The sequence below is a fragment of the Piliocolobus tephrosceles genome, chromosome 4, assembly GCF_002776525.5.
Source record: "Piliocolobus tephrosceles isolate RC106 chromosome 4, ASM277652v3, whole genome shotgun sequence".
Taxonomy (NCBI): Eukaryota; Metazoa; Chordata; class Mammalia; order Primates; family Cercopithecidae; genus Piliocolobus; species Piliocolobus tephrosceles.
Window position 1 is genome coordinate 136,968,541 of NC_045437.1, and position 21,653 is coordinate 136,990,193.

General features: G+C 43.3%; 1 protein-coding gene across 1 annotated transcript in view; it reads right to left on the reverse strand.

Moving 5' to 3' along the window:
* The window catches only part of GRIA1 (glutamate ionotropic receptor AMPA type subunit 1), a 332,303-nt gene that overhangs the window by 92,204 nt on the left and 218,446 nt on the right, over positions 1 to 21,653 (reverse strand). The window contains exon 11 of the mRNA XM_023227071.2: positions 14,537 to 14,907. Within this exon, the coding sequence (XP_023082839.1) occupies positions 14,537 to 14,907 (371 nt within the window). The remainder of the gene's footprint in view (positions 1 to 14,536; positions 14,908 to 21,653) is intronic.

The following is a 21,653-nucleotide window of genomic DNA, read 5'->3' on the forward strand; positions in this document are numbered from 1 at the left end:
AGGGCTCTGTTCTGTTCCATTGGTCTATATCTCTGTTTTGGTACCAGTACCATGGTGTTTTGGTTACTGTAGCCTTGTAGTATAGTTTGAAGTCAGGTAGCATGATTCCTCCAGCTTTGTTCTTTTGGCTTGGAAATGTCTTGGTAGTGTGGGCTCTTTTTTGGTTCCATATGAACTTTAAAGCAGTTTTTTCCAAGTCTGTGAAGAAAGTCATTGGTAGCTTAATGGGGATGGCATTGAATCTATAAATTACCTTGGGCAGTATGGCCATTTTCACGATGTTGATTCTTCCTATCCATGAGCATGGAATGTTCTTCCATTTGTTTGTGTCCTCTTTTATTTCATTGAGCAGTGGTTTGTAGTTCTCCTTGAAGAGTTCCTTCACATCCCTTGTAAGTTGGATTCCTAGGTATTTTATTCTCTTTGAAGCAATTGTGAATGGGAGTTCACTCATGATTTGGCTCTCTGTTTGTCTGTTATTGGTGTGTAAGAATGCTTGTGATTTCTGCACATTGATTTTGTATCCTGAGACTTTGCTGAAGTTGCTTATCAGCTTAAGGAGATTTTGAGTTGAGACGATGGGGTTTTCTAAATATACAATCATGTCATCTGCAAAGAGGGACAATTTGACTTCCTCTTTTCCTAATTGAATACCTTTTATTTCTTTCTCTTGCCTGATTGCCCTGACCAGAACTTCTAACACTATGTTGAATAGGAGTGGTGAGAGAGGGCATCCCTGCCTTGTACCAGTTTTCAAAGGGAATGCTTCCAGTTTTTGACCATTCAGTATGGTATTGGCTGGAGCACATGCCTTTTACTGAGCACTTATTACATGTCAGCACCATGCTACATCCTTTAATACCTTATTCCATTTAATTTTCATAATGATTCCAAAAGGTATAATCCTTATTTTACATATAAAGTGTGGCAGGTTGTATTTTCCAAAGATGGTCACAATACCCCTACCCCCTCCATTCCACACCTTCTTATGATGCAATGCTGACCCTTCTCTTACTGAAAGGTAGAATCTATGTTCCTTCTCTTTTAATCTGGTTGGTGGTGTGACTATGGCAGAAGTCACACTGTGTCACTTTTGAGGGTAGGTTATGAAAGGTGATACAGCTTCTGCCTGCTTCTTTTTGAGACACTTATTCTTGGAACCCAGCCATCGTGCTGTGAGAAAGCCTGCGGAGGAGCCAGGAGAGGGCACGTGTAGGTGTTCAGGCCAAAAGCCTTGACTGCCAGACATGTAAAGGAGGGAGTGAGCCCTCAGATGATTCCTTCCCCCAGCTGTCAAGTCATCCACAGCCTTCTAGATTTTCCATCGAAGGCCCCAGATACAAGCAGAGACAAATCCTCCCATGGTGCCCCTTTCCAAATTTCCTGACCCATGAAATCCACGAGCTTAATAAAATGGCTGTTTTGTTTTTGTTTTTGTCACAAGTTTGGAGTGGTTTGTTATACAGCGATAGTTGTAGAGGCTCTGACATGAAAAGCTCGTTGCCCAGAATCACACAGAAAATTAGTGTAAGAGGCAGAACTAAGCCCAGGTCCAACTCCAGAGCCCATGCTCTTAGCTGCTCTGTTGAGAAAGCCCTGCCAATTTACAATTCCTGCAAAACCAATATCCACCACTCTTGAGATGTAGAGAAAAATGAACCTAATGTTGACCTCAAGGAAACAAAAGCAGGTGCCCAGGAGAGCAGGAATGGACTTGGCAGGGAAGGGTTACTACCAGATAAATGAGTAACACTAGCAAAGTGGGCAGGTGCGTGGATCCAGTTCTTGTCCAATAACTGAGCTGAGAAATAACACTGGGATGGGATGAGTGATGCTGCCAATATCCTCCAGTCATAACACTGAATCTGGCAGCTTTCCTCCTCCTGCTGGAAACAGCCTCTGGACTTTCCTCTGGACGGAGGTGGGCCAGCAGCACAGCCAGATAAGGAGATGTCTGTCAGTGAGTCTCAGAAAACTCTTAGCCGATAATAAATGATTGGTGGGGGAACAGGGATAGGGTGAGAAGGAAGTGAGGTGATTAACATAATGGAAGGGAAAGAAAATCAAGATTTTTGACTCTCTGGTATGTACTATGTACTATGCCTCTGTTTGCTCATGTATTCTTATAATGATCCTGTGATATTGGTATGAATGGACCTTTTTTCAAATTTGAGGAAACTGAGGCTCAATGGTTAACTTATTGGCTCAAGTCTGAAAGCTTAGTAGCTGGTGGAGCTAGGATCCAAACCCAGGTCTATCTGAATAATAGGATCCTTGGCCTCAAAACACAGTCCTCTCTCCTTCTTTGCTTGACTTGTTCCCCCAACCCCTTTGTCTTACCTGTAGTTCCTCCTATAAGTCTTGCTTAATCCCTTGGGACCAGCCCAAGTTTCTCCTTTTCCATAAGCCAGCCCAGATCATTTTAGTCCTCAGTGATCTTTCTCTCTTCTCTACCTATTGACTATTAACCCCACTTTTGGGAATTATTCAAATGCATGTTCTGCTTTATTATCTACTTTTCTCCTTGCATACTTTGGTTCTTCTACTGCATTGCAAACATAGAGGTCTGAACTCACTTCTTGCTTCTTTAAATCTGCCATAATGCTTAGTTAGCTTTGTGCCTAATGCAAGGTTTAGATCCCAGGTGGTGCTCAATTTAAAACATCGTAGTGATGACTGCTTTCTTGTATCTGTAGAAATACATGCCCACAATAGCCAGAACCAAAATCAAGCAAACTCCCTCTCTATTGATTTTTTTTCCATTCCCAAAATGAGATATGAAAGAGAAAATAAATCTCAGAGGGGTCCCCAGCCAGGAAGACATTTTTCTAACAGCCCCTTCTACCTGATGCTCAGGAGATAAATAACCTGGCAGCAGTGGCAGCCAGTGGGTTCCCAAGTGCTCAGCCAGGACCCTTTGAATCCCAGAAGTTAGAATGTGGTTGGCAAAGTTCCATCCATGGTGGACTAAGTCTTAACACCAGTCAACAAATGTGGTCCACAAGAAGTTGAGAGCTACTTCCTAGAGGTCTTCTTGATGGCAACTGGAGAAGTGGTCCAACATTACCTATTTTACACACTGTGTGTTTCTAAGGTGACACTTTAATAGCCTCATAGCAGGGTACAGGGCCCTAAAAGTCATGGTATTGGGTTTGCCATTAAACTTGGTGAACTCTGAGCCCTTGGCCAATGAATACCTAGGAAGGATCTTGATTGACAGGTACCATGGCTCAATCCACTTTGTTGAGCTGTGGTAGCCGTCAATCAAGATTCTTCCTAGGTATTCATTGGTATTGGCTCCCTCCCTTATGTGTCTCCCTATCCGTCTCAGTGCCTTTGTTCATGATCATTCCCCAACAGGGATTCCCTCCTCATTTCTCTTTGCTTCTGTGGAAAAATCTTATTTCGTCTTTCAAGGCACCATTCAATGCTTCCCAGAAGTCTCTGTTCACCTTAACCCACACGAGGTTTTCCTTTCTCAGAAGAACTCTAGCACTGATTCCATGAAGTATGTGTAACAAAGGACTTTGTGCAACCCTTGGTTTTACATTTCCCTAGTTCCTGTGTTCCAGGGAGGCAGCATGGGGCAGTGAAAAGAGCCTATAATTTGGATCAGCAAGACCATAACCTACAACTTCCTGGTACTGTGACCCTGAAGATCTCTACAAAGCAGCACAGCCCTTATTGTTCATCCTCCTCAACAGTTGCTTCTTGCTCCTTTGGATGATGGGCTGGCATTTCCTTCACCAGCTTTCTACTGATGGACACTAAGCCATCTCCTGCTTTTTAAAACAGTGAAATGAATGCCCTTATGCATACATCTTACCACATTTGCACGACCATTTCTATAGGACAAATGGAATTCACCCATAGGATAGATTCCAGACCTCTCTCACAGTCACAATTTTAAGGCCATTTCTGATTCTATTTCCCTGTTTTCTCCCCATTTATCCTTCCTACTTAAAGTGCTACAGTTAACAACATGCCCTCTCCAGCTTTGGCTGTGACTATGGAATGTCCCACAGTCCCTTCCCAGCTGAAGCTGACTTTTCAAAGTGGCACCAGTTACATTTTTGTTCTTATCTCTGTCTCACCATCTCTCTCACTCCAACTGAGCAGGTTGCACCTGATCTTGGTGGGGGCAAAATGCTCTCTTGGGTCCTCACCTCTGCTCCCTCAGGAGATGGCTCTTAAAGACAAAGATACTGTTAGGAATAATAAAAATTGAATAAAAATTCAAAGCAAGGCTCACTAAAAAAATCAGAGTTAGGGAATCCTATAAAGGAAAAAGGATGTCCCCCCTTTTATAAATATTATAACAATCCCTAGAGGGCCCGAAGGGACCTTTAGAAGATTGCTGGTCTTGGAAGACAGCTGTGTGTCAAGGATAAATCATGGATATTAGAATCAGACAGGCACAGGTTATAATCTCAACCCTGCTGTGTACCCACATGCAAGTGAATCAATCTCTCTGAGCCCCAGTTTTCTCATCACAAAATGATGTTGATATACCAGGCAGAGTTGTCAAGAAGATTAGCAGTAACATGATCTAACATTTATCAGAGTGCCTGACACACAGTAAGTACAACACATGAAAGAAAGAAATTTTTGCTACTATTTTTCCAGCAAAGAGATCAGAGCTTTCCTGAATAGTGGGGTAGCTGGCAACATTAGGATGACAAGGTAACTTTATTTTCTGGTTCCTTTTAATTTCTTTATCTCCAATTCTTCCCACTTCTTCTCCAAATCCATTCAGAGATCAGGACCGAGTTGCCCTGTGTTGCACAAGTAGTTAGTGACAGCTAGAAATTCTCTCCATTAACCCATTTTCTCTTCATTGAGTGAAAAACAGGACAGAGTCCTAGCTACTGTGAAGATAGACATTCAACAAATATATGTTGAGTATTTAGAACACGCAACCCCTCATGTCAGGTTTTGAATGAGTTGTAGAAATGAGTTTACCAGTTTCAATAAGGAACAGACATGGTAACTATAGTGCAGCGTTGAAGATTTAAGATGCCCTCTGAGAGGTGTAGGTGACAGCAACAATGGCAACAGCAGCAATAACAATAGCATTTACTGTGTGTCACCCCTATGCAAGGCAAATGCTTTCTGTGAATCACATCATTTAATCCTCAGAATATCTCATTTGAGGTAGGTCTTATTATTTTTCCTATTTTCCAGAAGTGGAAACTGGGTGTAGGAAAGTTATTTTCTAAAGCTCACACAGTTAGTAGGTGGTAGAGTCAGAATTCAATCCCAGCCAGCCCTGCTGCAGAGTTCAAGCTTATAACTATGACTGTAAAGCACAGATTCAGAGGAGTAATTGGGGTTGGTTGGGGGAGAGTGAGAAGGCAACATGTGCAAATGGGGAAGGAGTTGAGCAGGAAAGTTGGGAAAAGTCACTCCAAGCAGAGGGAACAACAAAGGCATAATGGGAGTATGGAGCTGGGAGACAGAATGAAGCACAACTTGGCTTGTTTGAAGCCTTGGCTAAGCTGGGAATCATAAGGAGGTGAGCCTTAGATGGGGAGCTAGGGCAATACTAGAGACCATCTTACTCCCATTTTGCAGAGGAAAAAGTGAGACACAGAGAGAGAAAGTGACTCATCCAGTGGGTTAGTAGTAGCTGAGATTGAGTTTCTTTTTAAGTTCCTTTACCACCTCCTCCATCCCTTGTGACAACAGCTGGTCCTACTTCTGCCTTTGGGTGGGACTCCACTCTGCTTTAGCAGGCACTGTGCCTCCTTATTTTGAGGCCCTTTCTCCTTAAGCCACTAGATGCAAACAGTGACTGTCATCAGCTAGGTTTGTGGTTTCTGTTAGTGTCCTTGACACCATTTATTTTCTGCTGGGTGTCTTGGACTTAATTCACCTATTATCCCCGTTGGACATAGCATGAGGTAAAAGCATATGTGAGTGGTGTAGCAAAAATGATTCATTCACCACAGTTGGATGGTGGTACCTAACTCATATTCAAAACCATCAGGCTCCCCATAGGGGTTTCAGCATACTTTCCTCATCAATTCAATTAGGTATGCTTTCATTTTTTTTTCTGTCTAGAACTCAGTACTTCTTTGCAGGTAAACAATTGGGTTTCTTGGTCACAGATGCTATATATCCAGTGAGGGTTTAAAAGAAAAACAAGAGGTCCTCTCTGGGAAAATGTAGAAGCTATGAAGATGTAGCTAGCCATAAATAGGCTTCTCTGGATATAGAAATTTAGGGACTGTCTTTCTTTTAGTGCAGCCACCATTTATGGCCTGGATTTTCCAAAGTATATGAAAGGAAAGAAAAATACAGCAATCAGATTTCATACTTGGAATCAAAAATGGAGGGGAAAGGGAGAAAAATTCCCTTAAAAAATATATAAATAAGATATTCCAAGTGTGTCTAAATGCAGTAAGTATGTACAAAGGTTGTTTTATGCCTCACCATTCTTTTAGGGCTCTCAAACTGGTGGCGTGCAAGCTGAAGCTAGGCATGCTTTTGTTTGGTCTGCACAGAGTTCCCATGGCAATGACTGTCCAGAGCTGAGGCAGAGCTATCCTCTCTAGCTGACACATGCATGTGCAGTTCATCACAGCCCCCGGCTGACTTCCACTCCTATGCTATTGAACTTACACTAATTATCTGTGTGATTTTGGCTATGTCCCTTCCCTTCCCTGTCACCCAGAATCCTCGCCTATCAAGTTGGGATGGCCATGTTAATCACATTTTTATTTTGTTTATTGCCTGCCTCTTCTCTCTGGAATGCAAGCTCCAGGAGAGTAGGAGCTTTTGTCTGCTATGTTCTGTGATGTCTCTCACAGTACCTTGAACAATGTTTGTTAAATAACAGTTGCTAAAGAAATACTTAATGAATAAATAAATGAATAATTGGTACTCAACATCCCTTTCAGCTCTGTGAAAAACTTTCTGAAAATTTCCCTATTGTATTTTTGGAGAAAAAAAATCTCTCCCTCAATTAAACTGTTCAAAGTATAAACTTCCAGAACAATCTAGAGAGAGCAATTATGCTTCCCCTTTGCTGATGGCCAGAACTGCTGGCTGAGACACAGAAAATGATGGTTGCATTTGCATATCCAGTGAAGGCTTTTATTCTCCTGTCACTGCACTCATTTTAACACTTCCGTGCTGCTTTTGGAGCTTGTGGAAGTTCTACTCTTCTTCTCAAAGGTCTGTAAAACTGCTCAGTAGCAGAACCTGGTTCTGGGTCTCACCATCAGGTAGCAGAAGATTCAAATGGAAAAAGTAGGAGCCATTGATCTGGAGTTCCACACCCCGTCCCCCATGATGGGGGCCACCCCTACACAGTCCATGCACACTTCACACCTGCCATGACTGCAGAATCACCTCACCTGGGACAGTCCCTTTGTGTTGGTGTTGCTTGCTAATGGAGAAGAAAACACAGTCAAGGGGGAAATACGCCGGTGAAACCCTTGGTAAGTTCCTCTTGCTGCCTTGGCCTGCATAAGGCAGGGCCATCAGGACAGCCAGGCCCCTGCTTTGAAGGCCACAGTCAACCCCCAGTGCCAGCAGACTCTGGGCTCCATGTTTACGGCTTTTGACTAGCATAATTTCTAGCTGCCCTATGGGCCCTGCTTTTCATATTTTTAAGCTGACTTCCCTGGACAGCATGCTAGTTCAATGACTTCCAACTTTAATGCTTATCAGCCCTGGGGCAGAAGTGGGTGGAGAGGCTTATGAAACATGTAGAACTTTCTCTACAGCTGCAGTTTCAAATTCTAGAGAGCTGAAATACAGTCTTAGAATCTGCATTTGGACAAACATCCCAGGTGATTCTGACGCAGAGGGTCCCAGCAGAAACCCCCATGCCTACTCCCAAGACCCAGATTATCTATTGCACATTTCCTGCTCATCCTTTTTGACACATCCTTGTGACACTGTTCCTTGTAGAAATGAACCTGTGGCCTAAATGAGGTTTGCCTTTTCAAAATGAGAAATGTTTCACAATTTCAGGCTGCCTTCATCAACTTGCCTCAATATTTACTTTCAGGCTCTTTCTCTTCCCCACAATACTCCAGTGACATCAAGATGAGCAAGAGAAATGGGTTTGCACAGCTCTTGCTGGGAGGGGAGGACAGAGAGCAGGAGGTGGAAAGAGGAAGGTTTCTCATAGACTCTCAGTGCCAGAGGCATTCTTGTTGTTATGGAACTAGTGTGTGAATGCAAAGGTCAGGCTATCATTGGTTATTGGCTTGGGCTCTCCTCATTGGCCAATGTCTTTCTATGGTGAGTCAGTTAAAAGGCCCTCAACAAGGCTGGGCACAGTGGCTCACGCCTGTAATCCCAGCACTTTGGGAGGCTGAGGTGGGCGGATCACAAGGTCAGGAGTTCAAGACCAGCCTGGCCAACATGGTGAAACCCCATTTCTACTAAAAACACAAAAATTAGCTGGGCGTGGTGGTACGCGCCTGTAATCCCAGCTACTGGGGAGGCTGAGACAAGAGAACTGCTTGAACCTGGGAGGCGGAGGTCGCAGTGAGCTGAGATCATGCCATTGCACTCAAGCTCCGGGCAACAGAGCAAGACTCTGTCTTGGAAAAAATTAAATAAATAAACAAATTAGTGGAGGGAGGAGGTCATGACATCAGGCTCCAGGAGATCTCCAAAGGGCCATCGCTTCCCTGTCTGAGACTTCTTCTCCCAGGAGTAATTATCTCCATCAGGTGGAGACAATTATTACACATTCCAATACAGTTTATGATCAAGAATAAAAGAGAGAATTCTGAAAGCTAAAGTCATAATTTCCCATTTTCCTTTATTCCCCTAGCACCCTCTAACATCCTCTCATTCTCTTATTAAGGTCACCTGAACCCAGAAAAATACTGATACCGTGGAGAAGCCATTGGGGAAGTGGGGCTGTGGGTGCAATAAGCTGAAGAAGCTTACTCTCAGTTCATTCGAAGGCAAAGGAGCCTTGGGCTGAGACTGCACACTAGGGTAGCACTGGATTGGGCACCAACCAGCCATAGGTATCACCTGGGTGATCTTAGAGAAAATGCCTTTCCTCCCCTCTCTGGCCTCAGTTTCCTCATGTGTAACATGGGGTGGGTAAATTAGAGCATCCTATTGATCCTGCCCAGAGCTAATAGTCCCTGGCACTGTAGTTCCATGTTTTCCAAATGCTTCCTCCCCCTTGGACTCACCCTTGACTCCTCCCCCACTCATCCTCATAGATCCAATACATCAGCAAGTCCTGTCAATTCTAGTCTCAGAGTAAACCATAAATCCATGTCGATGACCATCATTATAATTTCCATCACTGTAATTTCCCCACCATGGCTGTGAGAGCCTCTTGCTTGGTCCTTCTGCTTCCACTCTGGACTCTTCTCTGCCCCCAATTCATTTTCCTCATAGCTCCCCAGAGTGGTATTTTAGCATACAAATCAATCCTTCCTTGCTTAAAACCCTCCAATGGTCTTCTATTGCATTTACAATAAAACATGAAATTTAAAATGTGACCACAGGGCTCTGCACGGGCCTCTGCCTCTTCCTCCAATATTATCTCAAACCCCTGTCCTCTTGATTCACAGTAAGCCAGACACACTGGTCACTCCTCCAGTCCTCGAGAGCACTAAACTCTTTTTCACCTGAGAGCCTTTGCGCATGGCTATTTATGTCTCTTAGCTCTGTACAAGTCTAGCTCATTCTCACCCATCAGCTCTTCAGAGAAACCGTCTCAGAACACTCCAAGTAAGACTTATTTAATTCCACTTTTTGTATTATCTATTGCAACAGCAGGTTCATTTTATTCATAGCACATCCCGACTTACACATTCACGAACGTTTGTTTAATGTCTCTTATATCACTATACTGCCAGTTCCTTGAAGCAAAGGCTCCTGCCCTCCACACTCCAACATCAATATATCTTCATATCCTCAGCACCTAGAACCATGCCCTGCATGTCGTAAGCAGTTAGCAGTATCTGTTGAATAAATGAATGATCTTGACCACACATACAGGAAAATGGACGGGAAATGGACCAGAAATGAAAGTTGAGGGAGCTAAAGATAAATTTTGTCTGTGATGATTTTTATTCCTTCTTTAACATACTCCTCAAAATCTAAAATATCTATTAAAAATAGGTCTTTGGGCTGGGCACAGTGGCTCATGCCTGTAATCCCAGCACTTCAGGAGGCTGAGGTAGGCAGATCACTTGGGTTCAGGAGTTCAAGACCAGCCTGGGCAGCATAGGGAAACCACATCTATATAAAAAATACAAAAATTAGCTGGGTGTGGAGGCTTGTGCCTGTAGTCCCAGCTACTCACGAGGTTGAGGTGGGAGGAGAGCTTGAGCCCAGAAGGTCAAGCTATGATGTCAAGTTATGCAGTGAGCTGAGATTGTACCACTATACTCCAGCCTGGGTGACTGAGTTTTAAAAAAGTTTTTTTTTTTTTTTTTTATCTTTATTTTTGAACAAGAAAGAAGCAGGCCTAAAAGTGAATTCATGGGTCCCTTTTTAATCTCACCATCAACTTAATTAAAAAAATTGTAATCTGTGATCATAGTTGAAGTGGTTTTTAACTTTCACTGTTAAAATGGGTTATATAAACCAATTTATTGAATATACATTTCAAAGGGTGGGTGGAGGAGTCTTTAAAGCATTTCACTAGCATTCGCTGGCATACACCATTGACTGTGCTAATTCTGGATTCCAGTGCAGAAAACATTGACTTTCGGCACAGTGGCCAATATTGTCAGTTGATTCCCCCAATATCGATTCCTACCCTGCCTACTCTAGAGGCTGGGAAACCTAAATTCTTGCCTTCTCAGCCTCTCTTGCCACTAGAAATAATCATGGCCACTGTCCTGACCAATGAGAAAGAAGCAGACATCTGTGTGGGTTGGAGAGTATTTTGTTAAGCTTTTGTTCTTCTGATCCAAAAAGACAGAAATAGAAGGCAACACTTTTTTTCCTTCATGCTGTTTGAACATGGACACAATATTTGGGAACCGCCATCTTATGAACAAGAAGAAAAGGCCAAGATAGTTGCAGAATGGCCAATCTGGATTTCACCACAAGCCACTACCTGCTACCACTTTCTTACATATGAGAAAGATAACCCTCTTTACTGGGTTATCTTTATCTTTACCGTATTACTGTGGTCAGGTTTTGATGTTATTTGCAGATAATTACACTTGGTCACATTTTGTTGGTTTTTGGTTACTAGACATTAACATCAAGTTTGAAGAGATTAGAAAGAGTTAAAGCTACTTGTGGCTAAGTGCAGATACATGCAATTCAGATGAAATTGATTTCCACACATTCTAAATTAGTAAGGGTTTATGACATTTTCTTTAAATAAGCAGCAAGATCAGTTAATTGAAGCTCATTTGAAAGGATGTTGGATGAATGCCAGCTTTAAAAGCCCCTTCTACTGTAGCACCCAGGGTGTCTAACATAGCACTGTGCATATCAGAAGGTCATGAAACTTACTGACTTCATCAGGAAATATATAAACAACAATGACAACAAAAGTTTCTATTGATGTTTTTCATTGTCTGCTTAGTCTATAACTTTGATCACTGTCTTAGCAACCTTGTCCTTTTGTCTGATTCAAGGTAAGATGAAGTACACGTCTCTTCTCTTCTACATATATTTCCAAGAAACATTTTGATACATTCTCACTCTCAAGGGAGATTTTATAGGCTCCTAAACTCTGGGATTAACCAAGGTTGGCTTGATTAAAAAAAAGTCCATCTCAAGTGGATCAAAGTTCTAACTTACTCTGGCAGTTCACCCTTGTGTCTGTCCGACCTTTCAGCCAAAGTCAACAACCCTTCCTCCCAGTTCCTATGAGAAGAAGCCTTAGGAATCCAGATATTGCTGGTCTCTGGAGTAAACCACTGGCTATTTCTGCTTTGTTAATGGACTTCTCGAGAAGAAGGTATTAGGCTTTCAAATCAGTGTGAGCTGTGGTGGCATTGTTTCTTCCAGTGAAGTTTAGACAACATCCAATTAAAAAAATCAATAACATAAGAAAAAAAAAGCATCCAGTTGTAGCACTTCCTGTGTGAAGGCTGGCTACCGTGTTACAGGTTCTATACATACTTTTAAACTTTCCAACGACATTTGAGGTAGGAACTGTTATTTCCATTTTATTAATGAAAAAGAGGCATAGAGTGGAGTTGTTTTATTAAAATCAGGGAGGAGGGAGGCTGGGTATGTTGTTCAGTTTCCTCTTCACTCCATGTCAACTCCTAAGATACACTACTGGAACCCTCAAAAGTCCAGAAAGCATAGTCTGAAAATCCTCTTGCAGCCAGAGGTCACAAACTCAAACACCCTCTGGGACCAGCTGAATAACACAGGAACAAAGAAGGTCAGGTTGGAGCTGGGGTGCACCTTGAAAGCGTGGACCTGTTCAAGAGGACAGCTACCACTCAGTTTTGGACAACCATTGCCAAATTCTGCACAGATTAAACAAAAACATGTCTGACAGAAGATTCAGTTTATGGATCACAAGATAGAAACCCCTGGAGGAATAGTGGGGAGAAAGAAAACACACCCTGAGATCACAGCATAAAGGTGCTATGAAAAGATGAGATGCTCACTGATGAAGGAAATAAAGGAGAAAAAACAAGTTCGTGGGTCTTTTCTGACACCTGTATGTTGTGATGGCCGTATATTATACTGACTAGTTAGGAATTGTTTCTTCCCACTGTTTATCCACGGGCCTGATTTATTTTTAAGCAAGCCCTTCCCCTGCTTGGTTCTCTCTACTCTTCACCATGTGTTTGCCAGTATTGGCCAAGCAGCCAGTCTCACACCTCCTCTCCCACGCGCCCCCCCACCCCCCACTGTCTTCTTATTTAAAGAAAAACAAGATTATAATGAACGATGAGACTTTCTAAGTTATACAGCAGGCAAAATAAGTCCTGAGGGAAGCTTGTTAGAAAGAATTTACTCCATTGCTGCTTAGGAATATTGGTCCTCATTGACACTGAAATGCAAAACGTAGATGGGTGGTAAAGATGCCTCCAGGACATGTCTGTGAGACCTTGATATTATGCACTTATGCCTCCAGATCTATCCAGGGAGGCCAAATTCTGAGCCACGACTCCCTGTAGGCTTTTGAAATTTGGTAATCTAAGAGAGTGCCTACTGGAAAAAGAGTTCATAGACATTGAGCAACTGTAAAAGGAAACAGAGTCAGTGCTTATTTATCAGGCAGATTGGTGGGGTATTGTGGCATGCACATCCAGAATGTAGTCAAAAGAACAGGAGGTCAGTAAATGTGGGACTTGGTCTAGCCTGGCAGCTTTTCTACCTTTCCCCCACTCTCTCCTGTCCACCCTTTCTCTTTTCTTAGCTTCAGTCACTATTCTAATTCCATATTGGGAGCTAAAATCCCACTGATTTGGTTACTTGAGTGTTTTCAATGTGATATCGGAGGCACCACTGAGAAATTCCGTTTTCTTTTTCTTTTTTTTTTTTTTAAGACGGAGTTTCACTCTGTCACCCAGGCTGGAGTGCAGTGGCACGATCTTGGCTTACTGCAACCTCTGCCTCCCAGGTGCAGGTGATCCTCTCACCTCAACCTCCTAAAGTAGCTGGGATTACAGGCACCTGCCACCACACCCGGCTAATTTTACTTTTATTTATTTTTTATATTTTGTATTTTTAGTAGAGACAGGGTTTCACCATGTTGGCCAGACTGGTCTCAAACTCCTGATCTCAAGTGATCCACCTGCCTTGGCCTCCCAAAGTGCTGGGATTACAGGCATGAGCCACCATGCCTGGCCTGAAATTCCATTTTTTAATCACAAGAAACAAATTTACATCATCACCGGAACTAGATTATTTCCAGAGTCTTACTCAGAACCAAAGAAAAGGGGAATCTTTTTCTTGTGAAGATGAAGATGCCAACATCTACTAGGGTGAGGTGACTTTCTGAGGGCCCCATAAAAGACCCGTGTGCTAGAACCAGTGCTAGAACTTACTCATAGTCCAGTGCTCTTCCCACCATGCAGAAGTAGTAAAGGACAGCGTTCTGAATCTCAGCTCACTTGCCTGCTAACTGTATAACACTGGCAAGATAGTCAACATTTCTGTGGTTCCTCATTTGTAAAAAGAGACACGATGGGAGTACCACCTTATGTTCCTGTAAGGACTCAATGAGATAAGGCATGCACAGAACTAGGAACCTTGCTTGGCATTTGGTAGATGCTTCATAAGTGTTAGTTGTACCACACATTGCTCCCTTCTTTCCTCTGTACCTTTCAGCTACAATGCATCAGTCATAATTATGCCTATTAACCTTGACAGAGCACATCAACCATACAGCAGACAGAGATTGCCCAGCCACAGGATGATCCAGATAATCCACAGCATGCAATGGACAGTTGACTGTAAAGAATAGTTGAATAATTATTTCAGTGGAGTCTGAAATAATTCATCTCTTTACTTTCCAGTATTTTTTTTTTAAAAAAACAAACCAACAAAAACAAACAAACAAAAACAAAACCATAGCATTAGGCAAAGGGATTGAGAAGAGCTGACTGACCTGGGAGAAATGTCACATCCTTGCTGCATGAAGGCTCCCAGAGAGAACCACAAACTGTTGAATATCCCAAACTCATTGGACTGGTCACTGGTTGTCTGGTCCCGTCCTTCCTCAAACTCTTCACTGTGCCATTCATAGGGACTGAAGCGGCTGACCAGGAAGAGGACGACACTCACTCCAATGTAGGCAAAAACAATGCACATCCAAATCTCATAAGCCAAAGGATCAAGGAAGGAGAAGACGCCCGGCTTGGATTTCTGTGGTTTTTTAATCATGATGGAGATCCCCAAACTCATAAATGGTTTGGAGAAATCTATAACTTCTTCCCGGACCAAAGTGATAGTTAAGGGAGCCACAGCCACATCTGCTCTCTGAAAAAAAAAAAAAAAAAAAAAATGCAGGTGAGCTCAGCAGCCCTTTTCATTCTCTCGTTTGTCTTCTTATTGTGACTATTCTTTTGTGTCTTAAAGGATATGCGAGTGGGAAGGAATCTTTGAAGTCCAACCCCTCCTACTCTATAAAATATTTTTGATGAATGGATGGTCAGCTCAATATCTTACAAGAAATTTTCTAATTATTTGACAGTTCTGAATGTTAGAGGCATCTTCCTCATACTACAAGAAGGAAGGTGTTGTGATACCTGCTGTTTTTGCTCGCTCAGCCGCTCCCCCTACTTTCTCTGGCAGGGGAACCATTCTTGCCCCACTCTCGGTCCTACAGGTTGGAATGAGGCTGATCCCTCTGGCTACATGGGGAAGCAGGTGACCCAGGTCCCAGCCAATCCATGTACCCCACTCCCCTGGCCAGAATCATCCATTCAGAGATGACATAGGATTCAAATGGGTTTACTGAGAACTAGTCCTGAGAGATTCAGAGGATGACCTCTGATGTCATAATTTGGGCCACTATAAATTCAGGGCTTACCCTGGATTCCCTAGGAACTTGTGTCAATACATCCCTCTGTATTGACACAGAGGAATCCAAGAACATGAGCCAATACTTCAGTTTGCCTAAGCCAGTTTGAATTGGGTTTCTTCTTCCTGCAACGAAGACAGTCCTGACTAAAGGCAAATTTAACTAAATAGACATTTATTGAACACTTACTATGTGCCATCTCCAGACTGAAAGTTGTAGGTAGACTATGGTCCTCACCCTCAGGAAATTACAAATTAGTAGGAGACATAGAAACATGCAAACAATTTTCCAGTCTACAAGGTGGAAAGGGTATGTGTTATCCAAGATATACAGAGTACTACCAGAGACCAGGGAGGGATTCATTCTGGCTGTGGAGATAAGGGACTGCATCTTGGAAGAGGTGGCATATAAAGTAGGCATTGAAAGAGGGGTAGGATTTTGACAGGTTGCTCTGGCATGGAACAGCATTCCAGGAGGAGGGAACCATGGGAATAACAGCCTGTGATGAAAAGGTAAAGTAGTATTGCAGTTATTTTCTTCTTCAGGAAGAAGTCTAAGAAATACATATATAATACAGTTTTAAAATTTCAAATCCAGCATGCAGATAAACATAAAAAGGTTGCAAGAAATATTCATCCAAACTCCAAAGGCTGGAACAGTTTGGAGGGCTCAGAAGAAGACAGGAAAATGTGGGAAAGTTTGGAACTTCCTAAAGACTTGTTGAATGGCTTTGCCCAAAATGCTGATAGCAATAAGGACAATAAAGTCTAGGCTGAGGTGGTCTCAGAGGGAGAGGAAGAACTTGTTGGGAGCTGGAGCAAAGGTGACGCTTGCTATGTTTTAGCAAAGAGACTGGCAGCATTTTGCCCCTTCCCTAGAGATTTGTAGAACTTTGAACTTCAGAGAGATGATTTAGGATTCTGGTGGAACAAATTTCTAAGCAGCAAAGTATTCAAGAGGTAACTTGGGTGTTGTTAAAGGCACCCAGTTTTATACAGGAAGCTGAGCATAAAAATTTGGAAAATTTGCAGCCTGACAATGTGATAGAAAAGAAAAACCCATTTTCTGAGGAGAAATTAAAGCAGCTGAAGAAATTTGCATAAGTAACGAGGAGCCAAATGTTAATCCCCAAGACAATGGGGAAAATGTCTCCAGAGTATGTCAGAGGTCTTCACAGCAGCCTCTCCCACCACAGGCCCAAAGACTTAGGAGAAAATTGTTTTGTGGGCGAGGCCCAGGGACCCTGTGCTGTGTGCAGTCTAAGGACTTGGTGCCCTGTGTCCCAGCCACTCCATCCATGACTAAAAGGTGCCAAGGTACAGCTTGGGTTGTTACTTCAGCAGGTGGTAGCCCCAAGCCTTGGCAGCTTCCATGTGGCATTGAGCCTGCGGGCACACAGAAGTCATGAATTGTGGTTTGGTAACCTCTGCCTAGATCTCAGAAGATGTATGGAAACACCTGGATGCCCAGGCAAAAGTCTGCTGCAGGGGTGGGGCCCTCATGGAGAACCTCTGCTAGGGCAGTGCAGAAGAGAAATGTGGGGTTAAAGCCCCCACAGAGTGTCCCTACTTCGGCACCTCCTTAGTGGAGCTGTGAGAAGAGGGCCACTATACTCCAGATCCCAGAATAGTAGATCCACTGACAACTTGCTCTGTGAGCCTGGAAAAGCCACAGACACTCAACACTAGCCTATGAAAGCAGCCAGGAGGGAGGCTGTACCCTGTAAAGCCACAGGGGCATAGCTGCCCAAGACCATGGGAACCCACCCCTTGCATCAGCGTGACCTGGATGTGAGATGTGGAGTCAAAAGAGATCATTTTGGAGCTTTAAGATTTGACTGTCCCACTGGATTTCAGACTGGTATGGGGCCTGTAAACCCTTTGGTTTGGCCAATGTTTCCCATTTAGAATGGCTGTATTTATCCAATGCCTATACCCCCATTGTATCTAGAAAGTAACTAACTTGCTTTTTTTTTCAGATTTTATTTTATTTATTTACTTATTATTTTTTTTAGACAGAGTCTCACTCTGTTGCCCAGGCTGGAGTGCAGTGGCACCATCATGGCTCACTGCAACTTCTGCCTCCCGGGTTCAAGCAATTCTCCTGCCTCAGTCTCCGAGTAGCTGGGGCCACAGGCTTGTACCACCATGCCTGGATAATTTCTGTATTTTTAGCAGAGATGAGGTTTCACCATGATGGCCAGGCTGGTCTTGGACTCCTGACCTAAAGTGATGCGGTCACCTCGGCCTCCCAAAGTGCTGGGATTGTAGGTGTGAACCATTGTGCCTGGCCAACTAACTTGCTTTTGATTTTACAGGCTCATAGGTGGAAGGGACTTACCTTATCTTAGATGAGACTTTGGACTGTAGACTTTTGAATTAATGCTGAAATGAGTTAAGCCTTTGGGGGACTGTTGGGAAGGTATGATTGGTTTTGAAATGTGAGGACATGAGATTTGGGAGGGGCCAGGAGCAGAATGATATGGTTTGCTGTGTCCCATATCATGTGGGAGGGACCCAGTGGGAGGTAATTGAATCATTGGGGCAGGTCTTTCCCAAGCTGTTCTCGTGATAGTAAGTCTCACGAGATCTGATGTTTATTATAAGGGAGAATTTTCCTGCACAAGCTCTCTCTTTGCCTGCTGCCATCCACATAAGATGTGACTTGCTCTTCCTTGCCTTTCACTATGATTGCAAGGCTTCCACAGACATGTAGAACTATAAGTCCAATTAAACCTTTTCTTTTGTAAAAAAAACAAAACAAAACACTAAAACAAACAAACAGAAAGAAATATTCATCCTTAGGCACCCAGCACATGCAATCACCAACCATGCCTTGCTCTCCTGTCTTTCCTACCTCTCTCCAATGGCAGAAGCACTGGCATCTACTCAATAGAAATCCACTGCTCCTGTTGGCCTGAGATCAAGAGATCCTGGAAACCTAAGAGGATTTCCAAGGACAGATGCCATGGCATTCATTTCTGAGATGAGAGACATGCTATGCAGGTCTGTTCAAGGCAAATGTCTTTCTCTTATGCTATACAACAGTCCAGATGTGAAGCTGGTGACAGATACTGTGCAGATCAGGGCCCTGCCCACTCACAAGCTGGCTGTTGCTTAGAGATTTCCTCTGGTTACTTTCATTGTCTGGGATTATTGAGAAAGTGCTTTAAGTGGAATAGAAATCCTGGTTTCAGGATGAATTAAGTTCTCACTTGTAGAAAGGAACTTTCCATTAATCAACTTGAAGTCCGGTGTAAATTTCACAGTAATTCTGTTTTTTCCCCTAATACCCACTGCATAAATCTTGATAATTTTTACAAACACAAGACACTGTAAGGGAGAAGGTATTTACTTTTTTGTTTGTAAACCAACAGAAAAAGAATGGGGGAGAAAACTAATGGAAACGACTTGGAGGAATTGACCACAGCTTATCCAGAAGGGAGGTGAATGACGACCAGCTCCGAAAGGGATAAATGATATTGCAAGGATTTGTTGGATGCTTCCTAATGTGATTTAATAAGAGATCATAGACTGGAAATCATTGATCCATATTGCCTTTTTTTGGGGACAGGGTCTTGCCTTGATGCCCAGGCTGGAGTGCAGTGGTGTGATCTTGGCTCTGCAACCTCTGTCTCCTGGGTTCAAGCAATGCTCATGCCTCAGCCTTCTGAGTAGCTGGGATTACAGGGATGTGCCATGATGCCCAGTTAATTCTTTTGTATTTTTAGTAGAGGTTTTGCCATGTTGGCCAGGCTGGTCTCAAACTCCTGGCCTCAAGTGATCTGCCCGCCTTGGCCTCCCAAAGTGCTGGGATTACAGGTGTGAGTCACCGCACTTGGCCTGTTCCATATTGTCCTAAAGCTTAGTTCATTTTGTAGTTCAAAAATGTGTTCAATAGAACATTATTTCTAGAAGGATGGTTAATAACATGAAAATAACATAAAAATAAACATGTTTGGGGCAGGACTTCCCAGAACGTTTACATGACTACGATGCACTGAGAATTTCCAAGAGCGGTAAGTAGAATGTAGCATTTCCAGAACTATTTGGCCATGGGTCATTCATCTTCCTAAGTATCAAGAGGTACCCATGTATGCAGGATACACACATATTGGGAGATGGTAAGTTCAACTACTTCATTTTACAGATAAGAAACTCATATCTAGGGAGGGAAGGTTGTTCGTGCAAAGCAGTAGTATTTTAGCTTGGTTAATATCGACTGAGAGGCCTCAGAAGTTGATTTCCACCACCAATAACTGAGGTTCTCACTGGAGCTTCACTGGGTAGTGGAGGTCACAGCGGATTTCAGACCGGACTGCTCTTCTCTACAACTCGCTGATTCTGTTGCCTCAAATGAAACAGTTGTCTTTTTGGATGTCAATTTCCTCATTTTAAAAACAGGCATAATAATTCTTGTTTTACCAATTTCACAGTCTTGTTTTGTGAGGGTCAAGATAATTCAAAATACATGAGAGTACTGTGAAGTGTGAGCACTCAAAATTACTTTCTTAAACTGACATCTTGCGACAATGGTTCTCAAACTTGAGTGTGTAGCAGAGTCACCAGGAGGGCTTTTAAAGACACACACGCCAGAGTTTCTAGATTCAGTGGGCCTGGGGTGAGATGTGAGAATCCACATTTCTAATAGGTTCCCAGGTGATGCTAATGCTGTTGGTCCAGAGACCACACCTCTAGAATCACTGACCTAGCAGATCCCAAAACAAAATATGTGACGTCTAGAAACTATCCTGGGAAAACAGCGTATAGTTTTCGTGTGGTAGAAAAAAGCATAAAGTGAATAAAACTATCAGAAATGGAGATCTGCTCTGACCAGGCACTGCATAGATGAATATTCCCCATCACAGCCTGTGGTGAAGAATTCATGCTCCTTGTTTCACAGGGGTGTCCCCAGAGAAGTCATGTGGCCAGCAAGTTGGCAGAGTTGGAACTCAAATCCAGGTGTCTGTCTGCAAAGCTCATTCCCTTTCTGCTTCACCAAGACAAAGGACAGACAGGAAAGACAGCTGTGAAGGAGGCACCAAGATATACCATGTGAGGAGCAGAAACTTCATTTGCAGCATATGGCATCTGCAAATGCAGACATTTGCTGTTCTCTCAGTTAATATTGGCTTTACCGCCTAGCATTTGGATGGTGTGATTTCTACAGAGGCAGTATGTCCCAGCATGGAGTACAAAAGCCAGAGCTGCATGTTCTGACTCTGCTTTCACTCGCTGTGTTTCCTTTGCCAAATTATCTAACGTAGAGGGCCTCAGTGTCCTCATCTATAAAATGTAAACAGTAATCTTACCCACCTCATGGAGCCGATATGCAGAGTAAATGAAAGAATGTGAGTAAAGTATTCAGCATAGCACCTGGCACACGCCACACGATGAAATGTGACTACTATCATTGTTGACGAGAACAAGAGGGAGCAAAAGGAAGATAAGAGAGACCCTGATTGACTTAGTTATTTAGAAAGCCACAGAAAGAATAAATTTGGAGGCTTTCAGATGAATTTTTCCTGATCTCTAGTGGTTGGTGGTTGAGAGATGCTTCTCCAAATCACTCAGTTCTTCCCCAAGGGAACAGCAAAGGAAAGCCAAACTAAAAAGAAAGGCTGAACATCTGATTGGGGCCATCACAGAGTCTTCAGAACACAGTTTTTTTTATTTTTTTTCTTTTGAGACAGAGTCTTGCTTTGTCGCCCAGGCTGGAGTGCAGTGGCACGATCTCAGCTCACTGCAAGCTCTGCCTCCCAGGTTCACGCCATTCTCCTGCCTCAGCCTCCTGAGTAGCTGGGACTACAGACACCTGCCACCATGTCCAGCTAATTTTTTGTATTTTTAGTAGAGACGGGGTTTCATTGTGTTAGCCAGGATGGTCTCGATCTCCTGACCTTCTGATCCTCCCGCCTGACCTTGTGGCCTCCCAAAGTGCTGGGATTACAGGCGTGAGCCACCACACCCAGCCAGAACACATTTTTTACTTGGCAGAGGAACAGGCCTGATAAAGAGGAGGCTACTGGGGCAGGGCTGGCTGCTGAGGCACCCACAGGTAACTCCAGCTGGCCTGAGCCCTGCTGTGCCAGTGACTCACCACTGGCTGTGTTGGCTACTGGGGGTGATCCTGGCATTGTTCTGCCCACACTGCAGACTTTTAACCAAGCAAACCACATTACATGAGGTGAAGGTGAAAATAA